The following is a 21,648-nucleotide window of genomic DNA, read 5'->3' on the forward strand; positions in this document are numbered from 1 at the left end:
AGAGTCTTCTCCAACATATCCTCACCAGAGTCTTTCCCAACATATCCTCACCAGAGTCTTCCCCAACATATCCTCACCAAAGTCTTCCCCAACATATCCTCACCAGAGTCTTCCCCAACATATCCTCACCACCCCCTTCCCCAACATATCCTCACCAGAGTCTTCTCCAACATATCCTCACCAGAGTCTTCTCCAACATATCCTCACCCCAAGCACCTCTGGATCAACCATGGTCATGTTTTAATTCGGTCTCTTGTGATTAAATAATACAGGGTGATAACCTGCCCATTTCTGTCTATCTCTCTCTCCCTCTCCCTTTCTATCTAACTCTCCCTAACTCTCTATCTAACTCTCTCTCCCTCTCCCTTTCTATCTAACTCTCTCTCCTCATCTCAGAAAAGCCTGCCCAGACTTTAGGAGATAATAATATCCTCTTCCTGGATTAATAGTGAGGGACACATTAAGCAGAGGGTGACACTCCCTGTAATTAAACGTTCACACAGACGAGTTCAGACACAAGCTACCTTCCACCGCCGGCAATGTGCATGTTGGAACTGGGCCGGGAAAGAAGAGAAGTAGGTGTGTGTGTGTATGGTATGGAACTGGGCCGGGAGGGATGAGGTAGGAAGAGTACAGATACAGAACTGAAAGTTGACTGTAACTGTAATAAAATGTGAGGTGCTAGCAGTATGTAGCTAGGTTCTAGCAGTATGTAGCTAGGTGCTAGCAGTATGTAACTTGGTGCTAGTAGTATGTAGCTAGGTGCTAGCAGTATGTAGCTTGGTGCTAGCAATATGTAGCTAGGTGCTAGCAGTGTGTTGCTAGGTGCTAGCAGTGTGTAGTTAGGTGCTAGAAGTATGTAGCTTGGTGCTAGCAGTATGTAGCTTGGTGCTAGCAGTATGTAGCTTGGTGCTAGCAGTATGTAGCTAGGTGCTAGCACTATGTAGCTTGGTGCTAGCCGTATGTAGCTGGGTGCTGGCAGAAACAGCAGTCAGGACTGCAGAAGATTCTCCAACATGGAGGAGAGCTACTCCTATTGGCTGCCAGAGGCCCTGACCTCACAACAAGGTCACCCTCAGTGTCTGGTCTGTTCTACAGAGACTGTGTGTGTGTGTGTGTGCAGTGAGAGGACAGGGTCAGTGAAGCAGGCAGCTCCTCTCTCTATATATTTCTTTATCTTTGTGATTTTTAACCATTGTGCCGCTCTCACACGTTAGTGGCCAGCCGTGACCTTTTCAGGAGCGCAGCCATGTACCCTTTCCAGTCACATCTCATATTGAGCTCTCTAATGCTGCAGCCTCACCCCTCCCCCACCTCCCCCCTCCCCCCGCCAGCCTGCCATCGCCCAGGGGCCCAAGGCTCACAGCACTGTCCACTAATAGCAACCCCCCACCCCCCCCCACCCCCACTCTCTGTCCCGGCCCTACCCCCCTCCCCTCCCTCGTAATTGAAGAAGCCACCCTCAGACCTAATTCAACCCCCCCCCCCCCCCCCCCCCCGGTGAGGGCTGACTGGCTGATGGGAGGCTGCACTTTGGTGACCCCACACAGAAGTGTGCACGCACAGGGGCACACACACACACACAGGGACACACACAGACACACACGCTGCCTCTAGTTGACCCTCTGCAGTCTGAGAGCTCTCTTTCCAGGTTCCTGTTTTGGGTTCCTGCTCAGCGGTACTCCCTCTGTTCTGCCTCTATTGTTCCCTGACAGCGGTTCCTGTGGTCCCCGTCACACACCAGTGCTTCTGTCTGGGTTCCGGTCTCTGAGACCTCGCAGTCTACTGTACCTAACACTGCAGGAGGGACCGGTGTGGCTCAGTGGATAGAGTATTTCAATGCAGACCAATCAAAATGTGCTTTATTCACCATGTAAGTTCACACAAACAAGAGGTTGCAGATTAAACCCCCCACCCTGTGCATCGCTTTACATGAAAGCATTTGCAAAGAGACAGGAGGAGGTGAGGGGGGGAGACAGGAGGAGGTGAAGGGGGGGAGGGGGTGAGGGGGGAGACAGGAGGAGGTGAGGGGGGGAGGCAGGAAGAGGTGAGGGGGGGAGACAGGAGGAGGTGAGGTGGGCCCAGGAGGAGGTGAGAGGGGAGGCAGGAGGAGGTGAGGGGGGGAGACAGGAGGAGGTGAGGGGGGGAGGCAGGAAGAGGTGAGGGGGGGAGACAGGAGGAGGTGAGGTGGGCCCAGGAGGAGGTGAGGGGGGAGACAGGAGGAGGTGAGGGGGGGAGACAGGAGGAGGTGAGGGGGGGAGACAGGAGGAGGTGAGGTGGGCCCAGGAGGAGGTGAGGGGGGGAGACAGGAGGAGGTGAAGGGGGGAGACAGGAGGAGGTAAGGGGGGGGAGACAGGAGGAGGTGAGGTGGGCCCAGGAGGAGGTGAGGGGGGGAGACAGGAGGAGGTAAGGGGGGGAGACAGGAGGAGGTGAGGGGGGGAGACAGGAGGAGGTGAAGGGGGGAGACAGGAGGAGGTGAGGGGGGGAGACAGGAGGAGGTGAGGGGGGGAGACAGGAGGAGGTGAGGGGGGGAGGCAGGAGGAGGTGAGGGGGGGAAACAGGAGGAGGTGAGGGGGGGAGACAGGAGGAGGTGAGGTGGGCCCAGGAGGAGGTGAGGGGGGGAGACAGGAGGAGGTGAAGGGGGGAGACAGGAGGAGGTGAGGGGGGGAGACAGGAGGAGGTAAGGTGGGCCCAGGAGGAGGTGAGGGGGGGAGACAGGAGGAGGTAAGGGGGGGAGACAGGAGGAGGTGAGGTGGGCCCAGGAGGAGGTGAGGGGGGGAGACAGGAGGAGGTGAAGGGGGGAGACAGGAGGAGACGAGGGGGGGAGACAGGAGGAGGTGAGGGTGGGAGACAGGAGGAAGTGAGGGGGGGAGGCAGGAGGAGGTGAGGGGGGGAGACAGGAGGAGGTGAGGGGGGGAGACAGGAGGAGGTGAGGTGGGCCCAGGAGGAGGTGAGGGGGGGAGACAGGAGGAGGTGAAGGGGGGAGACAGGAGGAGGTGAGGGGGGGAGACAGGAGGAGGTGAGGGGGGAGACAGGAGGAGGTGAGGGGGGGAGACAGGAGGAGGTGAGGGGGGCCCAGGAGGAGGTGAGGGGGGGAGACAGGAGGAGGTGAAGGGGGGAGACAGGAGGAGGTGAGGGGGGGAGACAGGAGGAGGTGAGGGGGGGAGACAGGAGGAGGTGAGGGGGGGAGGCAGGAGGAGGTGAGGGGGGGAGACAGGAGGAGGTGAGGGGGGGAGACAGGAGGAGGTGAGGTGGGCCCAGGAGGAATGAGGGGGGGAGACAGGAGGAGGTGAAGGGGGGAGACAGGAGGAGGTGAGGGGGGGAGACAGGAGGAGGTGAGGGGGGGAGGCAGGAGGAGGTGAGGGGGGGAGACAGGAGGAGGTGAGGGGGGCCCAGGAGGATAATCAAGATTAAGAGAGAGATCACATCTCGGTGCTGTATGATGAACAACCTGCCACCCTGCTCCAGTTATCACCCTTCCTCCCGTCAGGACTGCCTCTAACCACACTGTTCCAGCCCCCCACCACTTGTTTTCGCAAAGCACCTTGGGTGTTGAAGAACTCCCCCGCCGGTAAGCCATTACCTAGACACACGCAGACTAAGGGGGAGGGGGACGTGCATGTTGATGTGATTCAGTTAGGAAAACATCTGCAGGCGGGGGGCTTCTCCCATTAACGCAATGTCACTGCCAACAGAACTTTCAGGTGAATTACTGCAAAGATTTCCGTCTAACTAGCCCCTCTACTCTGTCACTGTCACAACCCTCTGACAAAACAGTTTGCGTACCTGCTTAAGTATTACAGAAACTACCTCCTCCCTTCCAGGTACAGTAATCAAGGGGGTGACGGGAGACAATTCATTAGGACCATCTGCATCACTGCCTTTCCATAATGAATGAGCTCATTACTGAGATCCGCCATGATAGTACTGGTGGGCTATGGAACCCACAATGCTAGCTGCTTGGCGCTAACTGCTAACAGTTAGACTGGAATGACACAGGTGGGACACACCAATGGAGGTGCTGGTAAAACTATTCACTGGGGAGCTATGAGCAGCTGAAGACCACTCTAACTTCCACCGGTTTTGACACGTAAAGCCTTTTGATGGAAACTGATTCCCTTTCTTCTTCAGCATGCATCCAGGTTACATTACAGCGAATGCATGTTGTACAGCACGCTCACCCAGTTGGTTCAACAGGCTGCCTTAGTCACAACTTAGCAGTCATATTTAGAGCTTCCAGCGAAATAACCGATCACATGGCCTAGTGGAATGCAAAGTGTAATATAAACTTAATTGCTAGGAAAGTAAAATTAGATTGTGTTTTATGACCGTCTTGTGAAAATTACAAGTTTGATAATAATAGGCCATTTGCAGATTGGTTATTGAATGTAGATTCTTCTTTTATCGTTTCAGCGCTTGAGGGAAACGTCATCTTCAGCAATAAGAACTGGTTCCAACGTTAGAAGGAAACCATGAGAAGTTTCTTTCCCTTTACTTTGCTTTTATTGTTAACTAGGTTCTACAAGTGAACATTCAAACAAGCACTTAACATAATGATAGTAGAGTAGCATGAAGCAGATGTTTAACATGTCATGGCTGCTTCTATTCACCGCAGGTTATCTGCTGCGTTACTGTGGGCCTTCTGCTGGTGGCTTGAGTTGAAGTTAGTGGGGATATAAGTTAGTGTTAGTATTTAGGAGAAGTTAGTGTTAGTATTCAGGAAAAGTTAGTGTTAGTATTCAGGAGAAGTTAGTGTTAGTATTCAGGAGAAGTTAGTGTTAGTATTCAGGAGAAGTTAGTGTTAGTATTCAAGAGAAGTTAGTGTTAGTATTCAAGAGAGCATGTGACAGCAGGGATGTTCTGGTCAGCTCAGTCTGCTGTCCCTGGGAGGAGCCCTTCCTCGTCCCCGCCCCGTCCCCTTCATCCTGGGAGGAGCCCTTCCTCGTCCCCGCCCCGTCCCCTTCATCCTGGGAGGAGCCCTTCCTCGTCCCCGCCCCGTCCCCTTCATCCTGGGAGGAGCCCTTCCTTGTCCCCGCCCCGTCCCCTTCATCCTGGGAGGAGCCCTTCCTCGTCCCCGCCCCGTCCCCTTCATCCTGGGAGGAGCCCTTCCTTGTCCCCGCCCCGTCCCCTTCATCCTGGGAGGAGCCCTTCCTCGTCCCCGCCCCGTCCCCTTCATCCTGGGAGGAGCCCTTCCTCGTCCCCGCCCCGTCCCCTTCATCCTGGGAGGAGCCCTTCCTTGTCCCCGCCCCGTCCCCTTCATCCTGGGAGGAGCCCTTCCTTGTCCCCGCCCCGTCCCCTTCATCCTGGGAGGAGCCCTTCCTCGTCCCCGCCCCGTCCCCTTCATCCAGGGAGGATAACTAACGCTTCCCGGCCCTGCCCCTCCATTGTTATTCAAATAATGCCCTCCCCTCTGATATTAATTGGGCTGTAATAAGGAATGCGTTGGCTTCATTATTTAATTGCAAGGGCACATTTCCAATACAGTTTCTGAAATGCATTTTTAATGAAAAACGCTACATCCCGACCTAATCATATCAACCTTATTCTATCTAATTAAGGATGCAAAAAATCATTAGAGTTGCAAAATATTAGTTTCAGCTCTGTCTGGCTCCTTGCATGGAGGTTTTGTCCTGTCCATGATAAATAGTTAATGAGGTAAAAATGACAAAAAATTTGCATGTAGGCAAATTAGTTTAATAGGATATGTCTTTGCTGAGTTAGGAAAGTGACCCTTTTTTACAGGGAGAAATTGCTACAATAATTATGAAATAATGGCGAGGCCCATCTTATTTCTATGAATTATTGCCTGCCTGAATAATGTAAAAATCATAAAATGCAATAACCCTCAGTTTTCATCGCCCCGGCAAATGTGTTAGCATTTTATCCATTTAATAAAGCCAAATCAGGGACAATATGAAGTATGCTAATTGTTTGCAGTGAGAGGAGACTAATATACGGGAGCCATCAGCTAAATGGAGCATCATCTTAATCACAAACTTTGAGGGGATCATTTCTCTCAGTGACTGCAGAAGCAGAGGTTCAGTAAACAGGAACCCAAACCCTACTGAAACTTCATACATGTTGGAGTTTCAGGACAGCAGACCAGAAGTCTCCCCAACACAGTCTCCCCAACACAGTCTCCCCAACACGGTCTCCCCAACACGGTCTCCCCAACACGGTCACCCCAACACGGTCTCCCCAACACGGTCTCCCCAACACAGTCTCCCCAACACGGTCTCCCCAACACGGTCTCCCCAACACGGTCTCCCCAACACGGTCACCCCAACACGGTCTCCCCAACACGGTCTCCCCAACACGGTCTCCCCAACAGTCTCCGCAACACGGTCTCCCCAACACGGTCTCCCCAACACAGTCTCCCCAACACGGTCTCCCCAACACGGTCACCCCAACACGGTCTCCCCAACACGGTCTCCCCAACACGGTCTCCCCAACACAGTCTCCCCAACACGGTCTCCCCAACACGTACTCCCCAACACGGTCACCCCAACACGGTCTCCCCAACAGAGTCTCCCCAACACGGTCTCCCCAACACAGTCTCCATCTCTGACAAACATCCGTGGTCCAGTTCTCTGCAGGAAGCTCGCTGATTCATCAAGACAACCCTGTAGGAAAAATGTTGATGTTGTTGAATCACCATGATGAGCTTCCAGGGTTCATCTCAGGGTCACAGTGTTGAGCCTGGGCATCATTACATGTGAAACACACATTCCGTATCATTTGACATTTGGTCTCAACGCGTCTCCAAATATAATTAAAATGTACGTTATCAATGTGATTAACCTAAACACAGTTTGAACTGAATGTGCCAGCAATCGCTTGCTTTGATCGAGTTTGGACGGGAACAGATTGTATATATCTTGGCAGCACATCGTTGAGTAGGTGAGCTTAATAGATTGATTTGTGGTTTCATTGTGTGGGACCATGAAGATCATTTGCTTAAACAATGACCATCTTTGATCATCATGAAAGGATTTTTCTAAAAGGAGGAAAACAAGCCCCATCACTATGATAGATCCAGCGTCTCACGGCACGGTGCAGGGGCTGTGCTTGTGCACGTGTCATCACTACGGACTGCTGTCGCTTGTCAGGAACATGACAACTTCCTCCTGTTGTAATCATGTCATGGACACACTCATTTATGCAAACTGGAATTTCCTAACCCCCAACCTTCTGACATCACATTTTTGGATGCTTAGTTCATATTCTAACAGGATGCAGAGTGATGTGTGCCACTGTGTGTGTGCGTGTGTGTATAAGCACGTCTGTGTCTATGTGTGTGTTGATTGAGTAGTCTTTCTCTAATGAAATATCTTTGGAAATTGGTTTCCACTGCCTAATCAGCAGCCTCTAGCCGAGTGTTTTGGTAATTATCTTGTACTAATTAGAATGAAGCTAAAGACCTTTGAGATGAATTCTTGGCTTTCTGAAATGTAAGTAAGGAAAATGTAACACTACAAAGTAAGGTTATGCTATATCTTGTCTAAGACTTAAAATCTGGGTTAAAGAAGTCAGATTATGGCCAGTCATGACCAGGACCAAGACCCTCCTGATGACAACCATTCCTCCCTCTTCAGAAGGTTCTAGTCTCACCTTGCGTCTCTCTCCGTTGGAGCCTCTCCACTGCTCCGCCTTCTTGACAATGTAGCTCAGCTCCTGATTGGATAGCTCCAGGTCATGTGGCAGGAAGTAGGTTCCTTCCTTGGCGGTGAGGCGTTGGAACAGGTCCAGCATGCGCCCATCGTTGTGGAGCCTAAGAGAGGTTGGGGGGGGGGGGGGGGGGGGGTGTCAGCCATGCTGCATCACAGTGAGCTCTGTAAAGGTTAAAGGTGACATGTGTCTGAAACAGGGGAACAACATGTCTACTGAGCTAATGCCAGCATTAATGAGTGTACAGATGCAGTGCTTAGCTTGGTCACCAGAGTCCAGTCAGTTCAGGAGCATGTTAGCTCCCTCCTACCTGGCGTCTCAGCTGGACCAGCCTGAGCAGCGCTTAACACTTGTCATTGGGATGTTTCTGTATGCTCAGCAGGTCCAAAGAAGCCGTTGTTAGAGAAAACATCCACATGTTTCCAGCCATTACACTGAATGTCTCACAGCCATCACACAGCTGCACAGGACTGCCTGCGTTCCTGCATCCATCCAGTCCCCAGGGAAGGACCCAGATCGGGTTAGGGTTAGGCTGCTAAACTGGCCTGTGAGTGGGTGTGTGTGTTAGGCCCGGGCTGGATGTGTGTGTGTTAGGCCCGGGCTGGGTGTGTGTGTGTGTTAGGCCCGGGCTGGGTGTGTGTGTGTTAGGCCCGGGCTGGGTGTGTGTGGGTGGGTGGAACAAACACACACACCTCGGGATGTTCCAGTTCTTCAAACATTGCGCCGAGGGAGAGCCTGTTGATTGAGAATGCGTCTGGCGAGGTTGGTGTGAGTCACATGGCTACAGCAGCATGGGTATTGATCCCAGTCTCCAAGTGATCGTACATCACACAGTGGAGGGGGGGCTTTGTTCCACAGCAAAGCTGTAAACAAACATCTTGGCCAGTCATCAGAAGCAGCTAACCCCTGACCCCTCCCTGAGAGCTCCTGCTCAGCGTGAGGGTAATCATACCTCAAATCAAACTAACATCAAGGAGCTGTGAAGCATGACGCCGAGTGAAACTTTGAACCCAACATCACTCTGCAGCTCTCCTGAGACCCTTCCACGCTACCACTCACTAGTTCCCTGACCTCAGACATGAGAATAGCTTGCATTCTTCATCAAACACCAGCTTTTCATTCATTTATGCACTCTCTTAGTGGAATCCATCGTTGTGTAGTACAGTCCTGAAACACACACCATCCTCATTCTGGGAAACCCTGGAACAGAAACTCTCTTTGGGTTTAAGAATTATCCTCAGAATGGTTCTGGTCTGTGATGTGGCTGCATCTACCGCAAATCCATTTTACATGGAAGAAATGTACTGATCTTTCTTCCAGAGTAACTGGGTTTGTGTTGAGAGGTAAGATACTCCTGACCAGCTTGCTCACAAACAGTCTGAACTCTGAAGTCTCTCGGCCACAGTCTGGTCTCCAGCACCTAGCTAGCCATTAGCAGTCTGGTCTCCAGCACCTAGCTAGCCACTAGCAGTCTGGTCTTCAGCACCTAGCTAGCCACTAGCAGTCTGGTCTCCAGCACCTAGCTAGCCATTAGCAGTCTGGTCTCCAGCACCTAGCTAGCCACTAGCAGTCTGGTCTCCAGCACCTAGCTAGCCACTAGCAGTCTGGTCTCCAGCACCTAGCTAGCCACTAGCAGTCTGGTCTCCAGCACCTAGCTAGCCACTAGCAGTCTGGTCTCCAGCACCTAGCTAGCCACTAGCAGTCTGGTCTCCAGCACCTAGCTAGCCACTAGCAGTCTGGTCTCCAGCACCTAGCTAGCCACTAGCAGTCTGGTCTCCAGCACCTAGCTAGCCACTAGCAGTCTGGTCTCCAGCACCTAGCTAGCCACTAGCAGTCTGGTCTCCAGCACCTAGCTAGCCACTAGCAGTCTGGTCTCCAGCACCTAGCTAGCCACTAGCGGTCTGGTCTCCAGCACCTAGCTAGCCACTAGCAGTCTGGTCTCCAGCACCTAGCTAGCCATTAGCAGTCTGGTCTCCAGCACCTAGCTAGCCATTAGCAGTCTGGTCTCCAGCACCTAGCTAGCCATTAGCAGTCTGGTCTCCAGCACCTAGCTAGCAAGCAGTCCAGAGACAATGCGTGGATTCAACACTCAGAAACACTCATATCTGGAATCATATAAATATAATAGGACATACTATTATGTGTTATATTATGTCGTATTGAGATGATTAGAGACAGCAAGATTGACACCCCATGTTTTCATGAGGACTCCATTGATTGAAGTGCTCCCACGTCACCAAACACGTAAAACTAATATATATATTTATATCTTTCAGCTTGTAATGGATTTTATACAGCGCAACTACAGGACTACATCTATTTAGATGGTCCTGGCAAGGTAAGCGAGTAAGTAAAAAGGCAACACTGAAATGATTTTACAACCAATGAATCAAGGCTGCCTAAAATGTAATTAAAAAAGGATAACAGTTCATTCTATCTATACATTTATCCCAGGGGGTTATTTAAGAAATAGGTCACAGTTCTCCCGACAGCCAATAGAAAACAGTAACCCATAAAATGATCATCCCAGCTCAGCTCCTGGCCTACATTCAGCTGCACAACAGAGAGACACAAGTCATTATTCTGGGCCGCAGTTTTAAAATTGTCCATTTAGTACAAGCACGATAAGAGGTGCTTGGAACCTTCCTCCACGGCTGATCCCCAGGTGATTCTTTCATCACATCCTTTAATGGACCTGGGTCTGATTTCAGGGTAGGAACACACCCTGGATGAGTCATCCTGGCCTGGCTGTGATTCATCTCCCTGTTCCACCTCCACTTCTCTTCCTCAAACAAACAGACTTAGGAGCGAGTTCAGACCTGCAGTGAAGCTGCTGTGAGTGAGAGGCACCAGAACATGAAGAACTACCAGAACATGAAGAACTACCAGAACATGAAGAACTACCAGAACATGAGGAACTACCAGAACACGAGGAACTACCAGAAGATGAAGTACTAACAGAACATGAAGAACTACCAGAACATGAAGAACTACAGATGAGTCCATCTGTCCATGCTGCTGTAACAACCAGTATTATTAATGAATCTCTTGTAACTGGACAAGTCCCTGACGATTTCAAACAAGCTATTATCAAGCCCCTTCTTAAAAAACCAAACCTGGATCCAGGTTGTCTTAGCAATTACAGGCCCATTTCAAATTTGCCATCTCTCTCCAAAATTTTGGAAAAAGCTGTGGCAAAACAGCTCACTGAGCACCTCTCCTCAAATCAGCTCTATGAACCTCTCCAGTCTGGATTTCGTCTTCACCACAGCACTGAAACTGCATTAGCCAAGGTAGTCAATGATCTATTATTAGCCTCTGACGCGGGCTTTAGCTCTGTCCTTGTTCTTCTAGACCTAAGTGCAGCTTTTGACACTGTAGATCATGAGATTCTCCTGGAACGTATGGAGAACTATGTTGGGATTTCTGGTACTTCACTTCAGTGGTTCAGATCGTATCTATCTGATAGATCACAATATGTCCACTATGATGGTTGCTCATCCAGGAGCTCCATTGTAAAATACGGAGTACCACAGGGTTCAGTTTTAGGCCCTCTGTTATTTTCACTCTATATGTTGCCTTTAGGAAACATAATTAGAAGTTTTGGGGTAGATTTTCACTGCTATGCAGATGATACTCAGCTATACATGTCTATAAAGCCGGGAGAATTTCCACATGCTATGGAAACCTGTGTTTCCGGGTTGAAAACTTGGATGACTGCAAATTTCCTTCTTCTTAATTCGGATAAAACCGAGGTTCAAATTTTTGGTCCGAAAAAACACCGAAATAATTTATCCCATCTAACCTTAGACTTAGACGGCGTCAAAGTATCTCAAAGCCAGCTGGTAAAAAATCTGGGAGTCACAATGGACCCAGACCTTTCATTTGAGTACCATATTAAGCAAATCACCAGAACAGCATTTTTCCATCTACGTAATATTGCCAAAATACGAAAATTCCTCTCAAAGGATGATGCTGAAAAACTAATACATGCTTTTGTTACGTCCCGATTGGACTACTGCAATGTGTTGTTCTCTGGCCTCCCAATTACCTACCTAAAAAACTTACAGCGGGTGCAAAATGCTGCTGCTAGACTATTGACTAAAACTAGAAAGTTTGATCATATAACATCGACTCTTATCTCTTTACACTGGCTCCCTATCCAAGCCAGAGCTGATTTCAAAGTTCTACTACTAACTTACAAATCTCTGCATGGATTGGCACCACTGTACCTCTCCGGTCTCCTTGCACCCTATTGCCCCGCAAGGTCTCTAAGATCTCAAAATGCCGGCTATCTGGTAATACCCAAAGTTAAGAAAAAAACAGCTGGAGGTAGGGCGTTCTCATATAGAGCACCTCTTCTTTGGAACAAATTACCCATCTCAATTAAGGAAGCTGATACTGTCTCGACATTTAAAACTAGATTAAAAACGTTCTTGTTTAGTCAATTCTATGATTGTTAAAGGGAAGTATGTGTGTACTTTCTATGTAAACCTGGGATGTGTGCTTGCCTATGTGTGTATCACATGTAACTTTTAAATTTTAATTATAGCTTATGTTCACATTGCCCAGCTAGATGTTACAAATAAAGTAAACCTGTTACTGTATATTGTTAGTATTATTATTATTATAGTTCCGTTGCTGTATATTGTTACTGTTATAGTTTTTATTACTAGTTGGAGACAACGGGGGACTGGCTGTTTTCATCCTTATTCGTATAAGTATAACCTACTTTAGAGTTCTTTCCCCTGGAACAGATTTCATGTTCCAACTGAGGGGGGCTGTCGTTGTTTTGGTGTGTGGGGCTGCATCAAATACCCTTTTTGCTCTGTTAAATTGCTGCACTAGTCCACACTTGACCGGTGGGGATCTCATTCTATTTTGACTGTAACTGTTAGCTGCTCCTGGCATTCTCTAATCCCTGCTCTCCTCTCTGTCCCCCCCCCACACATTCCCTGTGGTGTGGGGGGTTTGAGCTGTCAGGACCTGCTTGGTCGTCGGTCTGCCAACGCTGAACCAGGTCGTCACCCGGAATCCAGTCTCCATGACGGCCAACAGCGAGTTTCCCGGTCCCATCCAACGTCTATAAAGCCGAACAATGGATTTTGGTGTTTCAAAACCCATTGACACTGTATGACTATGTTTAGCTTGTGTTCTGCTCCTCTCTCTTACCAACCGTCTCTGGAGGAGGGGATCCCTCTCTGAATTGCTCCTCCCAAGGTTTCTTCCATTTTTTCTCCCGGTGGGAGTTTTTCTGGGAGTTTTTCCTTGTCTTCCTTGAGGGTTTAGGTTGGTTGAGGGGCAGTTCTATGGGCGCATGTGAAGCCCTCTGTGACATGCTTGCGTGTAAAAAGGGCTATACAAATAAATTTGATTTGATTTGATTTGATTTGATAACAACCATGATGACCTCAGTCCTCCCTGTGTTTCAGCCTCAGTCCTCCCTGTGTTTCAGCCTCAGTCCTCCCTGTGTTCCAGCCTCAGTCCTCCCTGTGTTTCAGCCTCAGTCCTCCCTGTGTTCCAGCCTCAGTCCTCCCTGTGGTTCAGCCTCAGTCCTCCCTGTGTTCCAGCCTCAGTCCTCCCTGTGTTCCAGCCTCAGTCCTCCCTGTGTTTCAGCCTCAGTCCTCCCTGTGTTCCAGACTCAGTCCTCCCTGTGTTCCAGCCTCAGTCCTCCGTGTTCCAGCCTCAGTCCTCCCTGTGTTTCAGCCTCAGTCCTCCCTGTGTTTCAGCCTCAGTCCTCCCTGTGTTCCAGCCTCAGTCCTCCCTGTGTTCCACACTCATCAGTGTGTAAGAGCCCGTAGACCCAGACCTCCTTGGTCTCAGGAGGCGTCCTCCCTCCCTCTCACAGCGACATGAGGACAGGAAGTGTTGAAGAAGTTCGAACAACCAGATCACAACACAAACATGCAATGCAAAGGACTGAGCACAGATGACCTCAATCTGAGGCACTGGTGCATTGTGGGAAGCCCATCTTCTACAGCAGCCGTGGTTTATTCAAGACGTCTGCAAAAAACTGTGATCAACCATGCAAAAGCACTACAGCGTATCCGGTAATCGCATAACTTAACAATGCTCACGCTATATCAAAACAAATCTACCTTTCCAGTTTCGACATGCCTTTGAATTTTTTCCCACCAACCAATAAGCATGTTCTATACAACAAATGCGTTGTGTGTGTGACAGTTGGGTTTATGCAGAACTGCATAAGTAATTGCATGCGACTTAAAAATCACAAGCAATTAGATCAACACTTGTTTTTGGCGGTCCGAGGAGGGAAAGCGAGGCTGCGCGGGTCTGTGGGGGAGCTGTGTCTGAGAGGGCTGGTGGTCAGGCAACACCCAAGTGTTTTCAGAGGGTCTGGTTCCTCATTGGCAGAATGTCCCTGCAGGCAGCTCTGTCCAGAACCCAACGATAATCCCCTCGCTGGCTGGGGCTCTTTCTGCGTGGTACGACACTGTACAGCCACCAGGAAGGTCACAAGCAGGCTTCAACACTGGGATGAAAGCCCAACATGACAGGAGGGAAGTCTGATCCATTTCTGGTCCAAACGATGGTGTTTATCCAGGAACTGTGACATCAAACCTCAAGCCTTACTGTGGTGTAGTGAGGGGAGTGGTAGACAAAATTTTCAATGACTGAGAGGACATGGTGACATGTTTGTGTGAACCCACCTGAGGAGGGAGAGGAAGAAGAGGGAGGGGAGGAGGGAGGGGAGGAGAATGGTGGTAGAGCAGAGGAGGAGGAGGGAGGGACTTACCTGAGCAGGTAGAGGAGGAGGATGGTGGAGGAGAGGAGGGAGAGGACGGTGTACAGCAACAGGGTGATGATCACCCCCGCTGCTCCTGATTGGTTGGTCCTGTAGAAATGCCAATAAAGCTTTGCTGCGTCACCCACAGGTGTGTTCGGACTGTAGGCAAGATTCTGAAGACACAGAAACACAACTGCACTCTGCATCACCAGCACAGAGACACCTTTACAATGATGTATCATGATACATTATGATATATTATAAGCTGCTGCATAGCGTAATCTGTGTGATTCTAGTCAAATGGAATTCTACAGTGGAAACAGACATGACCGAGCGGAGACACATCGACTGAGGTGTCACAGTCTCCGAGGAGAGACTCAACACTGAATACTAACTGAAAGTCATGTGAGATGAACACGGACAGCCCAAACAGACAGAGAACCGACCTTGTGGGAGCGTTCTTCTCCCATTCTTTCCTTTTAATCTAAAGTCACTTTGCCAAGATAGAGTGAACTCCTATTTAAAGTGCACAAGTGTCCAAGTTATTTTAAGTGACTTACCCCCAGGACAGCGTCCACCAGAAACACGGCCAGGGGGTCCAGGAGTGTCCACAGTCCCTGAGCCAGGACCAGCAGTGACAGGACGGACGGCAGTGAGCCAAACGCCAGCTGACAGCCCCATGCCATCAGAACCAGGAGCATCATGAAGGCGTTCAAGGTTAGGGGTCCCACCACCACCATGGCCATCTCCTCTCGGGTGTGGAGCAGAGAGGTCTGGTAGAGCAGCTCTACCGTGTGGGCGTGAAGCTGGAACCTTGGGGGGGGGGGGAGGGTGACGGGACGACATCAGGACACCAGGAGAGGACGGCTGCTTCTCTAGTACCTCCATGTACACACATGGTCTTAGTTAAGACAGTGAGGCCTAACTCCGACCACAAAAATGCTGGAAGCACTTCTGATCCTTGTTCTGCTTTACTTTCTATCTGCACAATTTGTATGTTGTTTTTGATAGAAACGTCCGCTAAATGAATACAAAGTGTTGCATATTTTTATCAGCACCGCCATACACTGCTTATTGGGATTGTAAACTGTATGAGCAAACATCTCTGTTCAGCCCCTGAACTGAATGTCCTGTCATCAGTGAATCTGGCCAGATACATTTCTCCTCGTCAGGTTTTAATGAAGCGATGCTGCTGGGTAGCGCTGGTCTCACAAATCTCAGGACTGCAGATGTTTTGAAGCAGGCCTCATGAGCTTGCTAATCTCAGGACTGCAGATGTTTTGAAGCAGGCCTCATGAGCTTGCTAATCTAGCGTTGTGCTGTTGTCCTGTTGGACCGGGACAGTCGTTGGTCATTAGTTTCCGTGTTGTTATCAGAGAAGCGCCTGGTGTTCAGATCCTGCTCATTAAACCTGCAGTACCTGATTCTCATCATTACACCTGTCTGGGCTGTTGGCTGTGTTCCTAGGAGGCCTGGGGGGGCTGGGAGGCCTGGGGGGCCTGGGGGGCCTGGGAGGCCTGGGGGGGCTGGGAGGCCTGGGGGGCTGGGGGGCCTGGGGGGGCTGGGAGGCCTGGGGGGGCTGGGAGGGCTGGGGGGGCTGGGAGGGCTGGGGGGGCTGGGAGGCCTGGGGGGCCTGGGGGGCCTGGGGAGGCTGGGGGGCCTGGGAGGGAAGGCGGCAGTTTGAAAGGGGGGGTTCCTCCAACAACATCTGTATCCAGCTGTAAGCATTCCAGTAACGAGGACGAGAACCCTCTAACCCTAACCCTAACCCTAACCCTACACCTAACCCTAACCTCTAACCCTAACCCTAACCCTAACCTCTAACCCTAACCCTACACCTAACCTCTAACCCTAACCCTAACCCTAACCTCTAACCCTAACCTCTAACCTCTAACCCTAACCTCTAACCTCTAACCTCTAACCCTAACCCTAACGAGGACGAGAACCCTCTAACCCTAACCCTAACCTCTAACCCTAACCCTACACCTAATCCTAACCCTCTATTTATACACCTATATAGCATCGTATATGTAAATAATATCAGTATATATCATTTATAACCCTAGCGCTACATATTATATCATTTATACCATCATTTCACTCGCCCTACATATATACCATCCTATATACTCACCCTACACAAGTGCATACACTTATATGCATCCAGTGTAGTCTAGTATAGGGTTAGGGTTAGTGTAGTCTAGTATAGGGTTAGGGTTAGGGTTAGTGTAGTCTAGTATATCCCCCTGAATCATCACAAGCTTTCTATGAATCATCCAATGATGTTGGTGCCTTTGTGTTGGTGTGTATTGTTGTGAAGCATCAAAGTGACTGTGTGTTTATGCGTGCATATGCGTGTGTGCAGCGTGCTGGGGGTGAGGGGGCGTGTGGGCCAGAGAGAGAGGATCGCTCCTGAAGGGCCTGCTTTGCTGCCTGCTGATGTCCCAGGGGCATGGAGGGGCAGGAGGGGGAGGAGGTCTGACAGCCAGGGGAAGGGCAGCAGGCTGTCAACCTCCCCTTGCCTCCCCTGGCTGCCAGCCTCTCTCTGGGTCTGAGTAGACCTCCCAGGGCATCTGGACATGTGGAACATGTCATCTGCTGTTGACCCCCTCTATCCACCTTCTCTGTCTCTCTCTGTCTCTGTCTCTCTCTGTCTCTCTCTGTCTCTCTCTGTCTCTCTCTGTCTCTCTCTCTGTCTCTCTCTGTCTCTCTCTCTGTCTCTCTCTCTCTGTCTCTCTCTCTCTGTCTCTCTCTCTGTCTATCTCTCTCTCTGTCAACATTTTTCCCATGTTCTGTCACAATGGTTTCCATGATTGAATGCTGGTGTTTGTTCCTTGTTGTAAAACCTGGCTTGTAAGCATATTCACAGTCTTGCTTTTAATGCGATAAACTAAATTAACAACATATGGCAGAGTTGTAATGACTGTGGCATCTTACTTTGTTTGTTATGAAATGCTGTCTACAAAACAATAAATTATTTCCAAATAATGCAGACTTTTGGGATGACAGGATTGCATACTGTGGTATGCCCCCCCCCCCTGCCCCTCCCCCCCCCCCCACTGAGACAGCCTTGTTAAAGTGATAATGGGCCAAACGAGGTCTGGACTGTATAGAGGGTGTATGTGTGTGTAGGCAGGCACACTCACCTGTTGACAGGCACAGAGAGCGCGTGCAGCATCAGGGCCTGGCTGCAGTAGTGGAGGTACAGCCTCACCTGCCATGTCAGCACCGTCACCAGCAGGGCCAGCAGGGGGCGGGGCCAGCTCCAGCCGCAGGGTCGCCATGGACACGGGCTCAGCTGGGACAGGAGCATACCCAGAGCACACCGTGTATGCTGAGGATCCTGGAGAACACCAGCAGTGCTGCCCCTGTGTGTGAGTGGGAGCAGCCCCCCCCCCCCCACAGACACACACACACACACACAGAGACACACACACACGCAGAGACACACACAGACAGACACACAGAGACACACACACACACAGAGACACACACACACAGACACACACACACAGACACATATTAATGAATGGGAGAAACACAGATGCATGTCTATGTACTAATTCTAATAATGCTCTTATAATGTAAAAACGTACCCATGTTCAGTGCCTACTACTCCTCTCACACACCCCTCCTACTCCTCTCACACACCCCTCCTACCCCTCTCACACACCCCTCCTACTCCTCTCACACACCCCTCCTACTCCTCTCACACACCCCTCCTACTCCTCTCACACACCCCTCCTGCTCCTCTCACACACCCCTCATACTCCTCTCACACACCCCTCCTACTCCTCTCACACACCCCTCCTACTCCTCTCACATACCCCTCATTCTCCTCACTCCACTCCCCAGAGCAGTTTGACTCTTGCCTGTTCTGTTATTCTCTTTCATGGAGGGAGCGGGAAGGAGAGGAGGAGGAGAGGAGTCTCTCCCTGGACATGACTCTCTCTCCCTGGTATGACTGTCTCTCTTTAGACATGACTGTCTCTCCACCTCCACATTGGAGATTCCCTTTCTAGTTTGTATCCAGGAAAACCTGCAGCACACTACGCCTACAGGACCAGAGAAAAGAATCAGTTGTTGTTTTTTTCCTTGTGAACCATCTGAATGGAGCTGCAGATGTTTATCAAGGGCAGCTTAACAAGCGCAGGATCAAGTGAGGAAGCTGGCAGCTCCTGCAGAGTCACAGTCAACTAACATGATCATCTCCAGCCCCCTGAGGAGCCCACGCAGAGAAAGGGGACATGATTTGAGGATATCAGGTTTCCTTGCTGATGAACTGCTGATGAGTCTATCCAATGTTCCTTTCACAACACAATACCCAGGATCTGCTGTCTACACACACCATATTTTAGTACTCAGAATGCAGTAGTGTGTACTGTAAGCAGTGTTCAGACTGCAGTGTGTCTGGGTGATCAGCTCCCCCTTCTGATGTGGAACAAGGGAGAGCTTTGACATGACACAAAGATTTGTTGTGTCGTACAAAAAACGCTTTCCGCATGTCGGCAAAAGTGAAATGACACAGTAGACAACAAAGCGATGTGTCAGCGACACAGGAAAGATGCCCTCCTGTCAGACCTCATCACACAGACACACCAAAGCCAACAGGACAGCATCCTCCGTGTCATGAAGATACTGATGATGAAGGAAGAGGGGGCTGCTTCCTCCCCACAGGAAGATGGCTGTCAGGAAGTCTGTTACCACAAAGCTGATGGCATTATGGAACCTCCAATCACAAGTACAACACGGAGGAAGCTCTCCCCTACACCACCCAGACACCACCCCAGTTCCAACCAGACTCCACCTAGTTCCACCCAGACACCACCCCAGTTCCAACCAGACTCCACCTAGTTCCACCCAGACACCACCCCAGTTCCAACCACACTCCACCTATTCACACCCAGACACCACCCAGGTCCACCCAGACACCACCCCAACACCACCCAGACACCACCCCAACACCACCCAGTTCCACCCAGACACCACCCAGTTCCACCCAGACACCACCCCAACACCACCCAGACACCACCCAGTTCCACCCAGACACCACCCCAACACCACCCAGACACCACCCAGTTCCACCCAGACACCACCCCAACACCACCCAGTTCCACCCAGACACCACCCCAACACCACCCAGTTCCACCCAGACACCACCCAGTTCCAGCCAGTGAAGTTGACATTCACAAACATTTGAAAAAGTATGTTTTGACCATGAGTTTGTCATTATGGGTAATTGAGTGTAGATTAAGAGGCTAAATAGATTTGTTTTCAATGTAAAATGTAATGAGGCTCTCTCTCTCCCCCTTTCTCTGGTGACTCGTCATGTAGGGCCACAGAGAACCTGACCTCTTCCCTTTCTGGAGCGCCAGGCTGATCGCGTCACTTGATAGACACTGGGTCACTGGCGTTGTTTAGGAAATGTCCTGAAAACGCTTTTATTTACTTTTGTTAAACGTCAAATAACGTGTTTCCTGAGTGGGAACGGAACAGTGTGTGCTGATGTCTGGATAACTTGCTGTTTGCTCTCAAACGGATGATATCTGATACCTGAGATCATAAACGGACGCAATCGCAGGCGTGACAATGTCATAGGGGCGATCACGGCTCACATCCCAGGTGGTGAGAGAGGTGGATCGCTGTTTCTCAGAAGCAAATCTGATTGTCAGTTATGCATGTTTGCATACACACACACACATTTTATGTTTCCCTGCTTTCAAGGAATAGTTCTAAACCAGAAATCCTCAAAGCCCCTCACCAGCACATATCACCAGCACATATCACCAGCACATATCACCAGCACATGAACATGTTCACCTGCCCTCTCCCTTTCCCCCTCTCCCTCCCAGCGTGTGGGGCGCTAGGAGGGAGATATGAGCGCTGTTGTCATGGTTATTGGAGGTAAACATCTGTCCCAGTGTGCATGTCTTCCTCACAGATCTCTCCTGCAGCTTTGAACACACACACACACAGTGTAGATGCTTCAATCAGAGCAGTGAGGGACTCAGTGGGTTCCTCTCAGAGGAACAAGCTGACCTTTCCAGTCCTGCTGACTACTAACCAGGAACACGACTCCTGTCAGACTGGAGAGACTATCACCATATGCAGCATCCCCAGACTCACTCAGGGGTCTGTGTCTGTATGCCTTCATGTGAGTGTAGAGTGTGTGTAGTGTGTTCCAGTACCAAACCCAGTCTGATCTGAGGTGTGGTCTCTGCTCTCCTAGGGGCTCCCTCAGGGGCTGGGAAATCTCAGGGCTTCTGGGTAAGATTGAAATCATCTCATGAGAAGTTTTATTCATTTATAATTGTCAGTTGTTACTACATTTCCCTCAGTTAACTTTTATATTGTTGTTATTTTTCTCAACACTACCCCAATTAATTGAACATCTTTCCTTTTACAAGCCCCTCTATTACGGAGACCCTGGCAAAGCCTGTTCTACATAAACAAGTTTCATTGAGAAATCGTCCGAGCGGCAGGCATGCGGGGTGCAGTAAAAGCAGTAAAGCAGTTTGACCTGGTGACTCAGCAGAGCTACATCATGCCCTGCTACATTACCCACAACCCACTGCAGCTGTGCTGATCTGGGAGCCCAGATACACCAGCCTAATCAAGAAAAGAAAAAATATGTTCCACTTAATTAGAAGCCCTCGTTTGACTAATAGCTGGCTGTTCCTTGTTTAATGTGGGGAGGCATGTAGCTGCAGAGTGATTTGGTGAAGTGGATGAAACTATAGTGTTGTAATGGGGCTGTGGAGTTGGCAGGGTGTGCGTGTGTGTTTATATGAAGACCAGGCTGCTTCAACGAGATGCAACATGTGGGTTTTAATAGACAGACCAACTCCTCGCCCGGCGATTAAGACATGGAACTGACAGGCCTCACAGTGCTCCGTAAACAAGGCTTCCTCAGCGTTAATACACACTGGGGACACACTAACCACCTCCCTCAACACACACCTATACACTCACACATACACATGACCACACATACATATCACCACACACACATCTCTCACTCCTTAAACACAGAACATTAGGAGCAGGTAGTTTTTCCATAACCTAATAGTATAATTCTGACCTTTAAACGTAATCCCAGGTCTGCCAGCATGGTAGGAGGCCTGACTGACAAGACAGCGAACCAGGACGGGATTCTGACAGGCATCCTTCTAGGGGGGAGGGAGGCAGAGAGGGAGAGATAAGGGAGGCAGACAGGGGGAGGCAAACAGAGG

The 21,648-nt window shown here is 50.2% G+C and overlaps 1 protein-coding gene across 10 annotated transcripts in view; it reads right to left on the minus strand.

Annotated features, from left to right (window-relative positions):
- Window positions 1–3,326: 3,326 nt before the first annotated feature.
- LOC124462461 overlaps window positions 3,327–21,648 on the minus strand; it is a 61,340-nt gene continuing 43,018 nt past the window's right edge. For 7 of the 10 annotated variants that reach the window (XM_047014029.1, XM_047014028.1, XM_047014032.1 and 4 more), the window contains 5 exons: window positions 17,563–17,814; window positions 14,977–15,229; window positions 14,426–14,589; window positions 7,612–7,771; window positions 3,327–6,623 (listed from right to left, as the gene is read on the minus strand). In XM_047014029.1, the coding sequence (XP_046869985.1) occupies window positions 6,402–6,623; window positions 7,612–7,771; window positions 14,426–14,589; window positions 14,977–15,229; window positions 17,563–17,814 (1,051 nt within the window). In that variant the 3' untranslated portion in view covers window positions 3,327–6,401. Of the gene's footprint in view, window positions 6,624–7,611; window positions 7,772–14,425; window positions 14,590–14,976; window positions 15,230–17,562; window positions 17,815–21,497; window positions 21,586–21,648 lie in introns of those variants that run through there. The other 3 variants (XR_006955432.1, XM_047014030.1, XM_047014036.1) reach the window with 3 other exon arrangements.

The sequence above is a fragment of the Hypomesus transpacificus genome, unplaced genomic scaffold, assembly GCF_021917145.1.
Source record: "Hypomesus transpacificus isolate Combined female unplaced genomic scaffold, fHypTra1 scaffold_214, whole genome shotgun sequence".
In the NCBI taxonomy this organism is placed as follows: domain Eukaryota; kingdom Metazoa; phylum Chordata; class Actinopteri; order Osmeriformes; family Osmeridae; genus Hypomesus; species Hypomesus transpacificus.